Raw genomic sequence first — 16,935 nt, forward strand, 5'->3', positions numbered from 1 at the left:
TTTATTTTTTTGACGTTGCTAGAAATGGGGGAAGGGGGGTGGGGGGATGGCAATACACCCAGGGATAATTGATATGCAAACTCGTGGAAATTTGCATATGCAAATTGACCCCCTCCCTCCCCTCCCCCCTCCCCCACACTGCAGTGTCGCAGCCATGTTTTAAATGCCAGGGAGGGAGACACACACGACCTTTGGCTGGGGTTTTGTGTGATTGTGCCCCGCATTAACACCTGTATTTATTCACGGTACAGTCACTGTAACAACCCTGTAGTTTGACTGTATTGAGACCAACGGTAGCGGTACCTTTGTGTATTGTGGCTGTATCTCGCCACTGTATCTTATGACTTGTTAACCAGGTACATCCTGTAACTGTAATCATGTTTTTATTTTGTCTAGGGATATGTTTTAATGGTCTATAATACAGTTTTATCGTTTGCTGTATCTTATGGTTGTATTTTAATGTATTCGGGCGCCTGTATTCGACAGCTGTAGCGTAATGTATCCTGCTTTTTTTTTTACCTGTATTGTGTCTGTATTGTACCTATATTGTGTCTGTGTATTGTACCTGCGTTGTACCTGTATCGGGCCTGTACTGTGTCAGCATTGTACCTGTGTTTTGCAAGGACTGTACCTGTATTGTACCTGCATTATGTACCATCTCTTGCCCAGGTTGCGTCATATTTACCTTCCCATCATCCTCTTTCCTGTAGTGTAGTGTGTGAGCGCTGCTTCGTGCTGTATCCGGGGTATCTGGTTGTTACAGAGACTGTATCGATGGGTTTACAGACTTTAAGATGGAATTCTTTCAGTGGCTGACGGTGAAGGACCTCATGCGTTCGAACCCCAAGAGGTCGGGCTACGTCTCTGCTCTCCTCCCGTTTTCTGAACCTACCCCCATCACCAGCCGTGGTGGTGGTGGGGGGGAAGAGCCACATCCACAGGTTTGACCTCCGTTTAACGACAGCTTCTTCCACGGGTGTCCCGCGGATGCGCCTCTCGTGTGACCGCGCACCTCGTACGGCAATTTGTCTCGTCTCCTCCCGCCAACTGCGGCAGCGTCATCCCTCTCCTCTCGTGCGCGCGCAGCTGTATTGAGAGCCTGGTTTCCCCCTGTATCACAAGGGGTTTGCGGCTGTATTACCACCTCTTCTTGCGTACGGGAGGCCAAGGGAGGGAAGGAGGAGGGTTTGGGGTGGTGGCCGCTGTGTTGGGGGCGTGGGGCGGCGGTGGGCGGTGGTGGGCGGTTCATCAGCACTGCCTTCGTCGGGCTGTGAATGCAATAAGCCGGGCTTAATTAACATCATTCACCTAAGAAACTTCATTTGCCAGGGAAATCGTGTCGTGGGAATAGCGATTGCTACATCTAGCGGGAGAGGGTGTTGTGGGCACGAGTGAACCCGGGAGAGGGTGTTGTGGGCACTAGTGACCCCGGGAGAAGGTGTTGTGGGCACTAGTGAACCCGGGAGAGGGTGTTGTGGGCACTAGTGAACCCGGGAGAGGGTGTTGTGGGCACTAGTGAACCCGGGAGAGGGTGTTGTGGGCACTAGTGACCCCGGGAGAGGGTGTTGTGGGCACTAGTGACCCCGGGAGAGGGTGTTGTGGGCACGAGTGACCCCGGGAGAGGGTGTTGTGGGCACTAGTGAACCCGGGAGAGGGTGTTGTGGGCACTAGTGACCCCGGGAGAGGGTGTTGTGGGCACTAGTGACCCCGGGAGAGGGTGTTGTGGGCACTAGTGACCCCGGGAGAGGGTGTTGTGGGCACAAGTTAACCCGGATAGTTAAGCACTAGTGACCTGGGTAGCATAATAGTCAGAACTAGAGACTTGGATGGTGTACTAGTTAAAACTAGTGATCTGGATAATGTAATAAAAGTCGGAGCTAGTGACCCGGATAATGTTATAGACAGAACTAGTGGTGACACAGATAGTGTAATAGTCAGAACTAGCAAGAACTAGTACACCATCCAAGTCTAGTTCTGACTGTATGACGGAACTAGCACAAATAGCGTAATAGTCAGAACTAGCAAGAACTAGTAAGGCTGTATGAACAGAACTAGCACAAATAGTGTAATAGTCAGAACTAGCAAGAACTAGTAAGGCTGTATGACAGCACTAGCACAACTAAGCAGTACGGGGTCATCCAGAGTAATAGCCACCCACCACCAGTAGCCAATAGCTAAGCAGTACGGGGTCATCCAGATGTGGTAATAGCCACCACCCACCAGTAGCCAATAAGAAGGGAGCTCTCATTTCCAAGCCGCGTGATGATGGGTCTGATCTTACGACCTCCCGCCGGAACGGAGGAGGTTCCCAACCCTACCTTGAGGAAGGCTTCCATCCATCCCTGGTGGAGGAGGAAGCCACGTCTGCTCGGCTGATGACTCGTCTCACACGTACACGTCGTCTGAAATTGATAAAAAAAAAAAAGAAAATGGGAGTCATGTGCCAGAAAGGAAATACAGCTGTTTGTAACTATATCACATTACTATTAAATTTTTTTTTCCGTGTTTGATGTCAAGGTTAGAATTAGCCTGGATGTGTGTCTGTCAGCCAGCCGATAATATTTTCATTATTTCCTCTTTTATTTTTTTTGGAGTTGTTTGGTGTGTGTATATTAGAGGTGAGGGGGTGCGGGTTGTGAAGCCAGGCTATATATAGACCCCTATGTGTGTGTGTGTGTGTGTGTGTGTGTGTGTGTGTGTATGTGTGTGTGTGTGTGTGTGTGTGTGTGTGTGTGTGTGTGTGAGTGTAAAGTAACAGTAATGGACGAATAACAGTGTGAGAGAGAACAGGGGTACTGGCCCTACATGTTGACGTGTACACACACACACACACACCTAATATATATATATATATATATATATATATATATATATATATATATATATATTGGGGTATTGTGTGCTTTCGAAAACTCTTGAGTTTTGAAAGAAAACGGGATGAAAACGAAGAGAGGATGTCAAGAGAAAATGGGAATTTCACATCGCACCGGAAAAAACGGGGGTAAAAAAACTAGGTAAAGTGATTCTGATGAATTAATTGAATTGGATGAAAGTGATGGGAGGCGGAAGGGAATGTGACGGAGGGGGAAATGATGGCGGGAGGTGAAAGTGACATTGGGATGGAACACTTATGACAAAGTGAAAATGACGCTAGGGAGGGATGTCCATGGCAGGGAGGTAGGTGAAAGTGATGGGTGGAGAGGGGAAAGTGACAGTTACAGTGCAGAAGTGATGGCCAGGAGGCGATGATGGGAAAGTGACAAGAGGAGAACACGAAAGTGACTCTAGGAAAGGAGTGCAGCGATCAAGATAGGGTGGGGGGAAAGTGACGGCTTGATGAGGAAAGTGATGTATAAGGAGGGGAAACAGACAGGAGACAGACAGACCCCCTGGTACTGACACCGTCAGGAGACAGACAGACCCCCTGGTACTGGCACTGTCAGGAGACAGACAGACCCCCTGGCACTGGCACCGTCAGGAGACAGACAGACCCCCTAATACCGTCAGGAGACAGACAGACCCCCTAATACCGTCAGGAGACAGACAGACCCCCTGGCACATTGCCTGTCTTCTTAATCACGTGTACACTCAAGGGCTACATACACTTTCCAGACGTCCCTCTCCCAAGTCCGCTGCTGTCACTCCTCTTCCTCCCCTTTCCTCTCCCTCTCTCCCATCCCTTTCCCCTCGTCTGGCCTCGCCCCTCGTTCTCTCCCCTCGCTTTACCCCTCTGCCTCCCCCTCCTTGGAGACATGGGAGTGAAATTGACGGATAAATCTTAAGGATCGCGAAGGGATTCCCCCCTGAGGTCCCCTGATGGTCCATCGGTGAGGGCCTCCCGCCAGCCCTCACCACTCGCCCTTACCGCCAGCCCTCACCACCAGCCCCTGAGCCTCAGCCCTCACACTGACACCCACGTACAGTTCAGAGAAACCTCACTGCATGCTGTTTCCTCTCTCTATATTAACATATTTTTGTAGTAAGAAAGTAGTTTTGTCAAGTGTGCTTATCCCAGGTACTTTCCTATGTCTTCTGTAACACCTGCATCCTCCACCTATATATATATATATATATATATATATATATATATATATATATATATATATATATATATATATAGGTGGAGGATGCAGGTGTTACAGAAGACATGGGAAATCTGAACGTTGCCTAGCTTGGTCGGTAGTGGAGGGCGAGGGAGACGCCTCATCCCTGAGTAGTGTCCAGCGGCCACAGAATCATCATGGGAAGCCGTGGCTTTAATTAAGTCCTGGTAGCACATGCCCTGGCTGAGGGTAAGGTGGGTGGGAGGAGGAAACACCCACACGAGCAGCCAACCCTCCCTCCCCTGGTGCTGAAGCTGATGTATGGGGGAGGAGGGAAGAAGAAACTGGGTTTCCGTGGGCAGCGGAACACGACTGGGTCGTCGTGAACGACGAGGTGCGGTTGGTTGGTCGGTCGTGGATGGAGTGTTGAGCAGTTTTGTGAAGACTGGCGTAATACGTGTGTGTGTGTGTGGCTTGATCTAGCGGTGGAGCCTTGTGTGTGTATGGTGATTTCGCTGTGGAATTTGTACATGTGTAGAGGTTTGGCTGTGGCGTGAGTTGGTTTGTTGAAGGCCTGGCACCGGGGTCATTAGTCTCCATTGTGACCCTGACACTGGGACAGTGGATGCTGCTGTAACCTGGCGCTGGTGAGGGGAGGGGAGAATCAGGGTTGGGCAGCAGCTGGCTGTAGGCCTGCCCGCGGACGTGTGCCCTTGGGAAGTTGTTCGAACAAGAGGCGTACGGCGTCTGTGGTGGAGCTATTGAAGGAGGGAGGGAGGGAGGTGGCCATGGCTGGGCGGGCGTCCGAGTGGCAACAGGTGGGGCTGGTGTTCCTGTGTGTGTGTGTGTGTGTGTGTGTGTGTGTGTGTGTATCACTCCCTTACTCTCCTGGGGACGCCCCAGGGTGTTCGAGTCCCCCACCAGACTACTACTACTGCCCGAGTCCCCTGGGGGGAGGACTAGGGGACGAGGGAGATGACACCAGACCTAGATGGTCTGTGACGAGGTTACCATGGGAGTACATGGGAGAAAGCCAGGTGACAGAAGACACACACACACACACACACACACACACTCTCTCTCTCTCTCTCTCTCTCTCTCTCTCTCTCTCTCTCTCTCTCTCTCTCTCTCTCTCTCTCTCTCTCTGGCTTGCGTTGAAGCGCCCTGCTCTACAGCTGAGTGATGCCAGCCATATGTATCTCGTATTACAGAGTTCCCTCACTGCACTGCCCTGCCCCCCCACTCCCTAGCAGTGACTCGGTGCACCTCACTGTTACCTAGCGGCACTGTCCTGTCTCACTGGTTCACTGCCTCTCACCTCTCGCCAGCCCTGCCTGAGGCCTCAACGTGTGTGACTCGTTCTCGCTTCCTCTCGTCTTGTTATTTTCTTCTACCAGTCACCCAGACTGTGCCTCCTCCCCGCCCTACCAGTCACCCAGACTGTGCCTCCTCCCCGCCCTACCAGTCAGGTAGACTGTGCCTCCTCGCCCTACCAGTCAGCCTCCTCACCCTACCAGTCAGGTAGACTGTGCCCCCGCTCCCTCACCCCACCAGTCACACGTCACGTTGTGTTCATTGATCAATAAGGAGAAGATCCGCTTCCTGTCCTTCACCCAGGCAGACTGGCCACGCCTCCCTCTTTACTCCCTTGTCCTCCCCTCTCCCTCCCTATCCCCCACCTCCCCCAGTAAAGTACTTTGTAGTCTCTCTCTCTCTCTCTCTCTCTCTCTCTCTCTCTCTCTCTCTCTCTCTCTCTCTCTCTCTCTCTCTCTCTCTCTCTCTCTCTGGGGGAAAGGGGAAGATGGAGAGCGTAAGAGGGTTACTGTGTTAAACCTGGGCCCTAACATGGGAGTGGAAGCGGATGTGTAGCAGTTGACTGGTGTGTGTGTGTGTGTGTGTGTGTGTGTGGAAGGCATTTCTACCCGTGGCATCTGCGTGTCCGTGCTTTCTCCTGCTTCATGCTTCCCCACCTCCTCCACACAAGGACCTTCCTGAAGGCCAGAGAAGACCTTCCTCCTTTCTCTCAGTGTTCACACACACACACACACACACACACACACACACACACACACACACACACACACACACACACTCAGTTCTCTCATGACATGTAAAGAAAACGGCGTGTCATGCCTGGCTGGCTGTAATGATGTAGTGTCGTCAGGTCAATAATGTAGTGACCCCAACGTCAGGTCATAACATCTTCAGTGACCCTATATCGTCAGGTTAAAATTGAAGTATTGAGAGAGTTCCATTGCGTTTTCTGGTAATATTTATTACACCCTCATTTATCAGGGTATGGTTTGATATCATATGTATATATATATATCATTTATGGTATGGTGTGTGTGTGTGTGTCAGTGTAGGTGCGTAAAGAGCTCCTGTGTCCCGTAATTCATTTTATCATCTTCCCGTCCAGGTCTGTGATTGGTTGAGTTGACGCCATCTGGGTGACGGAGGGCAATTGCTGGCTGCGCCTGCGCGGTGGTGGCTGCACACACACACCCCTCCCTGTTGGTCAACTGCCTCCCGTTACCATGAGCGCTTCTCTACTGAAACGATGACAAGAGTATTGTGAGCATATTCCAACCGGATTGACGCTATTGGAAATAAGGGTTTCGCAGGAATAGCAGTGAGATCTGAGCACAAGTGTAAACTGTTCAAAAGTCATTTTCTCGAAGGAAAACAGAAGTTTTTTGTGTAGTATAAGAAGTATCATAGGATCATGAATATGGTTGATGATCGACGAGTAAGTCAAGTGATTGGAAAATGATCGTGGAAATGCCCCGTGATTATACAGTGAGGGGTGAGGCGTAGTGATGTGGTGTTGTGGTGGGGGAGGTGGTGTGTGTGCTTGCGTGCGTCCAGCGAGTGTTCGAGTCTCCACACATCCCTGAGGTCCGCCATGCTCCTGGGTGTGGCGCTGGTGGTGGGACTCGCCAGCCTCCCGTCTGGCCTGTGATTCCCGACTTTTCTTCCCTCCTCCTTCCCTCCTCCTCCTCCTCCTCCTCCTCACACACACCACATCCCCACCAGGAATATCCAACCTCGTCTGTTTGAATTCTGTCGGCGGCGGGTGGCGGCACGGCGCCCGCCCGCGCCCCCGCGCGCGCCCCCACCACCTCCTCCTTCCTTCCCTCCTTGATGCTGTTGTCCGTTACGGTGTGCGAGAACTGTAGTGTCTTGAAGAACGCCCCAGGATGAACGGCCGCGTCCTCCTAGTGTACCTGGTGTTTCTTGCTGTCTCCCTGACCGACTCTGGAAGTCGCTACCCTCCCAAGAGGTACCCGGGGAACCTGCAGCCAGGCCTACGGCACCGACAGCGGGAGGAGGAGAATGATCTGTCGGAGAAGAAGAAGCTGTCCATCGGGGTGGTGCTGCCGTACTCCACCTTCAGGAGGCGGAAGTACGAGAGCGCCATCAAGACTTCCATCGCCTCCCTGAACCGGACCCCCCAGCTTCAGGACGTGTTTCAGCAGTATCACTTCACCTTCAGGGAGGTCGTCTTGAGGACCCTCCACGCCTCCTCCAGCCCCACCAGTAAGTACGCGACGTTTGCCTTTCGCTTCTTCAGTAGCTAAGATGGTGGACCAGGGAACACGAACACCCTCCCTCCCTCCCTTTCAGAGCGTGGTTGGCTGTATTTACAGATCGTAGGGGCATGGTGGCACCGAAACTCCTTGTCACCGCTTTGCTCTTTAGTAATTTGATAACCAACCCTCACCAGCCAACCCCTCTTTGGCTGGCTCTTTCCAATTAGAACCAGTTCGATGCTCTGGTCTGCGTGGCCATATGTGGGGTCCCTCCCCTAACGAAGTTAAGGGGTTGGGGGTAGAGGTAGGGTGGCCCCCCTCGGTCATTTGTCACAGCTACGACTACGAATAATAACCATCAAAATAATAACACATCACCGAGTTGTTAGGAAAGGTAGATACGTCATTGATGATTCGTTTGTATGTATGTATTAATAGCGCAGTGTGGGAGTTTGTAGAGGCACCAAGCGCAACATTGTAGATGTTGTAGCACACACACACACACACACACACACACACACACACACACGGAGCGTGATTTTAACGACGCATTTGACGACACGTACGTAAGCAGTGGTAATCGCCACAAGCACCCAAGGCAGGTAGTCGCATTTGCTGACGCAGAGACACCCGACCTTACCGGTCTGGGCAGCAGACCCTGTTAGCAAGAGCTGTATAATGAGGCCAGCTTATTGTCAGGGATTTACCTGGATGATACACCTGGCTCTCCCTGGCTGGATGATACACCTGGCTCTCCCTGGCTGGATGATACACCTGGCTCTCCCTGGCTGGACGATACACCTGGCTCTCCCTGGCTGGACGATACACCTGGCTCTCCCTGGCTGGATGATACACCTGGCTCTCCTTGGCTGGATGATACACCTGGCTCTCCCTGGCTGGATGATACACCTGGCTCTCCCTGGCTGGATGATACACCTGGCTCTCCCTGGCTGGATGATACACCTGGCTCTCCCTGGCTGGACGATACACCTGGCTCTCCCTGGTTGGACGATACACCTGGCTCTCCCTGGTTGGACGATACACCTGGCTCTCCCTGGCTGGACGATACACCTGGCTCTCCTTGGCTGGATGATACACCTGGCTCTCCCTGGCTGGATGATACACCTGGCTCTCCCTGGCTGGATGATACACCTGGCTCTCCCTGGCTGGATGATACACCTGGCTCTCCCTGGTTGGACGATACACCTGGCTCTCCCTGGCTGGACGATACACCTGGCTCTCCTTGGCTGGATGATACACCTGGCTCTCCCTGGCTGGATGATACACCTGGCTCTCCCTGGCTGGATGATACACCTGGCTCTCCCTGGCTGGATGATACACCTGGCTCTCCCTGGCTGGATGATACACCTGGCTCTCCCTGGCTGGACGATACACCTGGCTCTCCCTGGCTGGATGATACACCTGGCTCTCCCTGGCTGGACGATACACCTGGCTCTCCCTGGTTGGACGATACACCTGGCTCTCCCTGGCTGGACGATACACCTGGCTCTCCCTGGCTGGATGATACACCTGGCTCTCCCTGGCTGGATGATACACCTGGCTCTCCCTGGCTGGATGATACACCTGGCTCTCCCTGGCTGGACGATACACCTGGCTCTCCCTGGTTGGACGATACACCTGGCTCTCCCTGGTTGGACGATACACCTGGCTCTCCCTGGCTGGACGATACACCTGGCTCTCCCTGGCTGGATGATACACCTGGCTCTCCTTGGCTGGATGATACACCTGGCTCTCCCTGGCTGGATGATACACCTGGCTCTCCCTGGCTGGTTGATACACCTGGCTCTCCGTGGCTGGATGATACACCTGGCACTCCCTGGCTGGATGATACACCTGGCTCTCCCTGGCTGGATGATACACCTGGCTCTCCCTGGCTGGATGATACACCTGGCTCTCCCTGGCTGGACGATACACATGGCTCTCCCCTTGAATGATACACCTGGCTCCCTCTAGCTTCGCCTGGATGACACACCTGCTTCACCTCTGGCTGGATGACACACCTGGCCATACTTGGATGACACACCTGCCTCCCTCTGGCGTTCTTGCCGTGGTCATTCACTGTTATTTACTGTTCTTCGTTTTCCTTTTTCATGAGAGTGTCAGTATTGTCAGTTACTTTTCCCCCCCTCATCACTTCATTTTCTTTTTTCATAATATCTTGCTCATGCCTTATTTATGTACACCAACTTTGTTAAATCTCTCTCTCTCTCTCTCTCTCTCTCTCTCTCTCTCTCTCTCTCTCTCTCTCTCTCTCTCCGCTGTACTACAACCACCCCCGCCCACCATCCCCCCCCTCCTTCCTCCTCTCCCCCACCACCCTCCGTCCATTTTCTCTCTCGCCGTGCGGGCCCACCACCCTCCTTCATTATTATTATTATTATTATTATTATTATTATTATTATTATTGTTATTACTGTTTCCACACCTTCATCCGCCCCTGACGTGTCCTTTGCCCACTTCGTACTGCTGTCCTTCTCACACGCGCCCCCATGGTAATTTCCCTCTTCATCCCACATCCATGTGTCCAGTAATCTTGTTCTGAACCCCTTTTACACCATTATCATCTCGACCCTCTTTCCCCCTTTCCTTCCTTCCGTTTTCCTTGATTCCAATATTCGCTCTCCTTTGTTATCGGTTATCCCGTCCAATCGCGTTTTCTCATTATTCCCGTTTCTTTTCATAACGTTATTTCATGTATCTTTTCGTATAATGGGTTTGTTGCTTTGTGTCGTCTCTCTAATACACACACACACACACACACACACACACACACACACACACACACATATATATATATATATATAAATGCTGACCATTGAGCCAGGATGGGCCCGCCCGGGGGTGGGGCCGAATGGGTTCGAATCTGGGTGCGGCAAGTTCGGACCTAAACCCGACCCAGGTGTTCATCCTCCCCTCGGGTGTTGGTTGATAAGCGGGTACCTTGCTTGGGTTGATGTGTGTGTGTGTGTGTGTGTGTGTGTGTGTGTGTGTGTGTGTGTGTGTGTGTACAGTGGGGAATAAATACATGGTGCATATTTACACTGTTTAAAAGAGACGGGGCAATACGAATGTAAACCCTCCTCGCAACACGGAAATAGTAATCAGAAATAGTAATTACACACACACACACCATTCTCTCTCTCTCTCTCTCTCTCTCTCTCTCTCTCTCTCTCTCTCTCTCTCTCTCTCTCTCTCTCGTGTGTGTGTGTGTGTTCAGGGATTTAACATGTGGAATACCCTCCCGTGGGGCGAGGGGAGGGGGGGGGACCGCTTATATTCTCCCCTCCCCCTTCCCCCCGATTCCCAGTTGAAAATTATATGTTCGTGGATTTTTTTCCCGTAATTGCCATAGGTGGGGCGGGAGGTGAAGGGGGAGGGGGAGAGGAGGGGGTCAGTCTGCGATTGTCATGTGAAGCAAGACGAGTTGTTGTTTGCTGATGATACCCCGCTGGTGGCTGATTCGGGTGAGAAACTGCAGAAGATTGTGACTGAGTTTGGTAAAGTGTGTGAAAGAAGATTGATCGACTTCGTAAGAGAGAGAGAGAGAGAGAGAGAGAGAGAGAGAGAGAGAGAGAGAGAGAGAGAAGGTGGATTGAAACATATCCTCGACGTGTGAGGATGAGCGAGAGTGATATTTCGTGGCGTAGGGCACGCTGAACACACCATCTTCCACCACCGCCACCACCACCACAACAACAAGAACAACTGTTATGTATATATAGTATTCACAACTTTCTATACATTGCAGTAGAGGGCAGTAATGTTGTGGGTAGGAGTGGTTGGTGTGGATGGAAGGGGGAATGGGTGTGGAATTCCGCCACGACTCCTCGTGTGGGTAGGGAGGAGTCGGTCGTGCCCCACCTCCTCCTCCTCCTCCCCGAGTGCGACACACGGCTGGCTAGTGACACACAACCTCCCTCCCTCCCAGCGCGTCGCTCCGTCTCATCCAGTCGTCCCTCGTAGGTACACGACATCAGAACTTCCTCCCCCCCTTCGTCTTACACACACATATTTAGATTAGATTGATGATTAGGATAACTTCCTAGACATCACACGTGTGAATCACTGATGTCTTTGGCGAGTGTTCTGTCCTCAATCCTTTAAAAGATGAAAATCCAGTTGAATCATGTCATTCAACCCTCTTAGACATCATATGATCCTTTGTCAGTGTTACACACACACACACACACACACACACACAGGATCTGCATATGGCCTCGTTAATTGACGTCCAATTAGCCAGAAACTACCTTTAAAAAAATAGCTAAAGAAAAAAAAATTGGGAAGTCACAGTTCATAGAGCAACAAAAATAGAAACACGAGGATTGTCAAACAGAGGGTCGGACAGTCCAGTTATAATATTCATTGGACTTGATAATGTACCGGTGTGGACATAATGATAATGTACTGGTGTGGACATAATGATAATGTACTGGTGTGGACATAATGATAATGTACTGGTGTGGACATAATGATAATGTACTGGTGTGGACATAATGATAATGTACTGGTGTGGACATAATGATAATGTACTGGTGTGGACATAATGATAATGTACTGGTGTGGACATAATGATAATGTACTGGTGTGGACATAATGATAATGTACCGGTGTGGACATAATGATAATGCACCGGTGTGGACATAATGATAATGTACTGGTGTGGACATAATGATAATGTACCGGTGTGGACATAATGATAATGTACTGGTGTGGACATAATGATAATGTACTGGTGTGGACATAATGATAATGTCCTGCTATATCGAAGTTACCGAGACATTTGTGATGAGTTATACACGGCGTCTCGTTACCCCTTCCCGGTAGAGCTGTCCACGGTTGGGCTAAGCCTTCTTACAGTGTAGCGTCAGCATTGGTATTAATACTGAGTGGAGAGAGGGGGAGGCGAGCGAGAGTGGAGAAGGGGGGAGGCGAGCGAGCGAGAGTGGAGAGGGGGAGGCGAGGGAGAGTGGAGAGGGGGAGGCGAGCGAGAGTGGAGAGGGGGAGGCGAGCGAGAGTGGAGAGGGGGAGGCTGAGCGAGCTAGCGAGCGAGTGGCCGGCCGCCCACTGACAGTACCCTCAGTGTGTACATACACTCGACCCCCAGGTACAGATCCTCTCGATCACTGCCATTTGAATGTCATCTTTAAACCCCTCCTCTCTCATATTATGAGCTTATTTTACGTGTATGAGTCCGCATTGTGAGGATATACGGCTGAAACGACTGTGCTCCTCGTGAAATGTGAGGGTTTCACTTGAAATATGAGGGTTCGGGTCGTATAACTGAACTTTGAACTCATTGTATGAGGGCTTTCTGGATAATGGTTCGCCATCGTGTTGTGAGCCTTTCCAGAGGTAACGTTCGAATCAGTTATGAGTCCCTTGATGTGAACCCTCCCATCGGATGATGAACCCGTGCTTCACGAACCGCCACATTACGATTCGTTTCATGCGAAACCCCTGATCTGAACCCTTCCCACGTCTCCTCATGGTTTGATCATGGAGGAACCCCCTCTCTCCCTCATAATATGAGCATATGATCTAGATGAACCCCTCCCTCCCTCATAATATGAGCATATGATCTAGATGAACCCCCCCTCTCCCTCATGATATGAGCATATGCTCTAGATGAACCCCTCCCTCCCTCATAATATGAGCATATGATCTAGATGAACCCCTCCCTCCCTCATAATATGAGCATATGATCTAGATGAACCCCTCCCTCCCTCATAATATGAGCATATGATCTAGATGAACCCCCCCTCTCCCTCATAATATGAGCATATGATCTAGATGAACCCCTCCCTCCCTCATAATATGAGCATATGATCTAGATGAACCCCTCCCTCCCTCATAATATGAGCATATGATCTAGATGAACCCCTCCCTCCCTCATAATATGAGCATATGACCTAGAGGAACCCGCCTCCCTCATAATATGAGCATATGATCTAGATGAACCCCTCGCCTCCCTCATAATATGAGCATATGATCGTAGAGGAACCCCCCATCCCTCATAATATGAGCATATGATCTAGATGAACCCCTCGCCTCCCTCATAATATGAGCATATGATCGTAGAGGAACCCCCTCTCCCTCATAATATGAGCATATGATCGTAGAGGAACACCCCTCTCCCTCCCTCATCCCTCATAATATGAGCATATGATGTTAGAGGCATAGTGGGACGCTCTTGAGGCATATTATGGGCTGGGCAGTTGGTAATGCTCGCGCGATGGCAACACTGTTTGCCTTATTTAATCTACAGCGAACACCGGCACTCCGGACCTCTGGCGGCCGGATAATGTGTCACACCCGTAACGGCGGAGGCTGGATTGATATGGCCGGCACCCACTTTAAGAGTCCGGATAATGTTGGAGGAATCGCATTGTAGATGCCGGATGATGTGGGCGTACCGCACTGTGGAGGCCGGATAATACGCACGTCCTCACAGTAGATGCCGGATAATGTTGGCGTACCGCACTGTGGAGGCCGGGTTGCGCGTCCACTCCTCACATTAGTGTCCGGATAATGAGGACGGGCCGCACTGTGGATTCCTGATATAGAATGTGTTGCCCTCGCTGTAATTACGCCGGTATAATGACCCATTTGTACGGTATGGTGGGGGGGGGGGGGGGGAAGAGAGTGCTACACTCGTGGGGGTTTCCATCTCCTGAAATTTACTTATATTAAGGTTTTGCCATTAGGCAAGGGTTGCGCGTAGCGCCTTCCGTTGGAAATTTCACTTAAGGATGAATTATTATGTGAATTACATACGGAGCAGTTATGTGAGAGATGGAGTGTGTGTGTGTGTGTGTGTGTGTGTGTGTGGAATGAATGACAGGAGCACACACGTGTGGGTAAGGTAGAAGGTAGATTCAGGCAACTTGGGGGCTAGGGCGGGGAACTTGACGGCCACTGTAGTGGTGGCTCGCCGGGGTCGCTGACACACACACACACACCCGCTCGATACCCATGTGGTTGCCTGCCTAATGGGTCAGGGATGATTTGCAGGTGTACGAAGCTGTTCAGAATATATTGTCCCAATGTTGAGACATGTTTGATGAGAACACACACTCGTAACGCTATGTCAGGTCAGAGGTCACACCGCAATACCTACCCAAGGGTCGTTACCTGCGTCGTGCTCCAGGGTCGTATCGTTGAGTTCAAGGGTCGTATAGCAGTGCTCCAGGGTCGTATGGTCGTGTTCAAGGGTCGTATAGCAATACTCCAGGGTCGCATGGTCGTGTTCAAGGGTCGTATAGCAGTGCTCCAGGGTCGTATGGTCGTGTTCAAGGGTCGCAGTGCTCCAGGGTCGTATGGTCGTGTTCAAGGGTCGTATAGCAATGCTCAGACGTTGAAAACATTTTTTTTTCATTTATTTCTGGGCCAGATTTGCTTGGGTGGCTGGGCAAGGCTTGCCTCCCTCCTGGTTAGGATGACAGACGTCATGCGTGCCCCGTGGCGCGGTGCCAGGGGTACATACGTCTTGGCACCGACTTCCCGTCGCTTGAGTTGATCCCAACACCACGTTCAAGTTTTTATTTCATTCCGACGACTGTGCGACCCGTGGATTTTTAGGTAAGGTCAGGGGGGTCACGCCCTGAGACGCCCCCGTCGGTCGGGGTCATTGTTAACAGTGAGGAGGTAACCACCCTTGGGCTTGGCAGTTGGTTGTGGTGCCCACTTACAGTGTTATATCAACAAACACCTGCCATCACCGTGTATTTACCGGAGGTTGAAGGGATGTTTACTTGCAAGTTCTTGTGTGTGTGTGTGTGTGTGTGTGTGTGTGTGGTGTTGGCCTCCCTCGGGGCAACAGGAGGCAAGGGCGGACAGATGGTATGGGTGGGTGTTCGCACCTCGTATGTACTTGAGGTAACCTAGTTGGACATCGAATTTGAACATTTTTTTTTTTCATTTTGACATCCTGACCTAACCTAATCTCTCAACATAATGGAATATTATACCCTAATGTAGATTTAACTGCCTAACCTAATCTCGCCGTCTAACTTAATATTATCTCAATTTTGATCTAATGTGATCTTACCACCTAACTCAGCCTGTAACAACACTGAAAAAAAGAAAATATTCGGGACAGCAATTTCTCCGGTTTCAACCAACTGTTATAACTAAACCATCTAAGAGCTTTTCTATGACACACACACACACACACACACACACACACACACACACACACACACACACACACACACACACACACAGTTCCTGCACCCGCAGTAGAGAATACAATACCTTGTAAGTAATTATTTACATCATTGCGATACATTAAGATGTATTTGATAACGTTTTCCTCACACTGAAGATCTACGAAGTAATGTCGCGGAAGGAGGCCCTCCCGGTCTATCCTGTAACTAGACCTATGTTCTCAGGTCATGAATGATGTATAACCTGTGTTGGGTACGGTGGTATAGCCTTGGTCCTCCCCACACTTGAGGAAGAAGGCTCAGACGAAGGGCCAAAACCGCCAGCCAGACTCGAAGTCCTCGTGCCGTTGTGTTCATTGGGTTAAAGTAGGTTTTCCTGCACAGCAAGAGGGGGGAACACTGGCCTGGCAGCTGAGACCTGGCTTGTTGGCTGCTGTTGCCCCCGTTGCATCACGATTCGTCACCTCCCTATCTTGTGTCGCGTCAAGAGCTGGTCACTCACGCTCACAGACTGTAGCTTCACAAACAGCTACACTTACTTGGCTTAATTCAACGTTTTCATTTGTCGGCCTTCTTCCTTGGCCACCCTCCATATTATACATATATATGTTTATTCCTGTTAAACTTCATTATCGCATCTAAGAACAAAAAAGGGTAAGACTTTATATTTTTCTAAAGAAATACGGTGTTAGAACTTCCCATACTCTACACGTAGTTATGAAAGAAAAAAAAAAGATATGAATAGCCTCTGGGTTGCTCAGGACATCCACCAATGAGGAACCCGATAATAAAGGTCTTTGTCTGCCAGACGTATGAGTGACACCTGCCTGGGCCGGACAAAGAGACCAGGATGTACAGTGCCGTAAGGTGAGGTAAACACTGAAATGAACCTTACCTACCTAACCTACGTAAGGGGAACCATGCCCTTCTACCCACCTTGACCATATTTAGTAACTAATAGCGGATGAGAGGAATGTAATTTAAGTGTAAGTGTAATTCACATGGATGTAATGAGTTCAGTTAATAGTGTACAGCATTGGGTCTTGTATATATGTATTATCTTTTTACTTGTGGCAAGAAAAGATCATCTTGTTCATGTTGTGGTGGGCATGCATCTGAATTTGGCGAATGGTTTGTATAACGGGATTCTGTATTATATCCACTGGAGAG

The 16,935-nt window shown here is 50.4% G+C and overlaps 1 protein-coding gene across 1 annotated transcript in view; it reads left to right on the forward strand.

Annotated features, from left to right (window-relative positions):
* The window catches only part of LOC139747070 (glutamate receptor ionotropic, NMDA 2B-like), a gene marked incomplete at its 3' end in the record, with an annotated part of 143,801 nt that overhangs the window by 63,759 nt on the left and 63,107 nt on the right, over positions 1–16,935 (forward strand). Inside the window, exon 2 of the mRNA XM_071658861.1 lies at positions 6,463–7,583. Within this exon, the coding sequence (XP_071514962.1) occupies positions 7,244–7,583 (340 nt within the window). The remainder of the gene's footprint in view (positions 1–6,462; positions 7,584–16,935) is intronic.

The sequence above is a fragment of the Panulirus ornatus genome, chromosome 67, assembly GCF_036320965.1.
Source record: "Panulirus ornatus isolate Po-2019 chromosome 67, ASM3632096v1, whole genome shotgun sequence".
In the NCBI taxonomy this organism is placed as follows: Eukaryota; Metazoa; Arthropoda; class Malacostraca; order Decapoda; family Palinuridae; genus Panulirus; species Panulirus ornatus.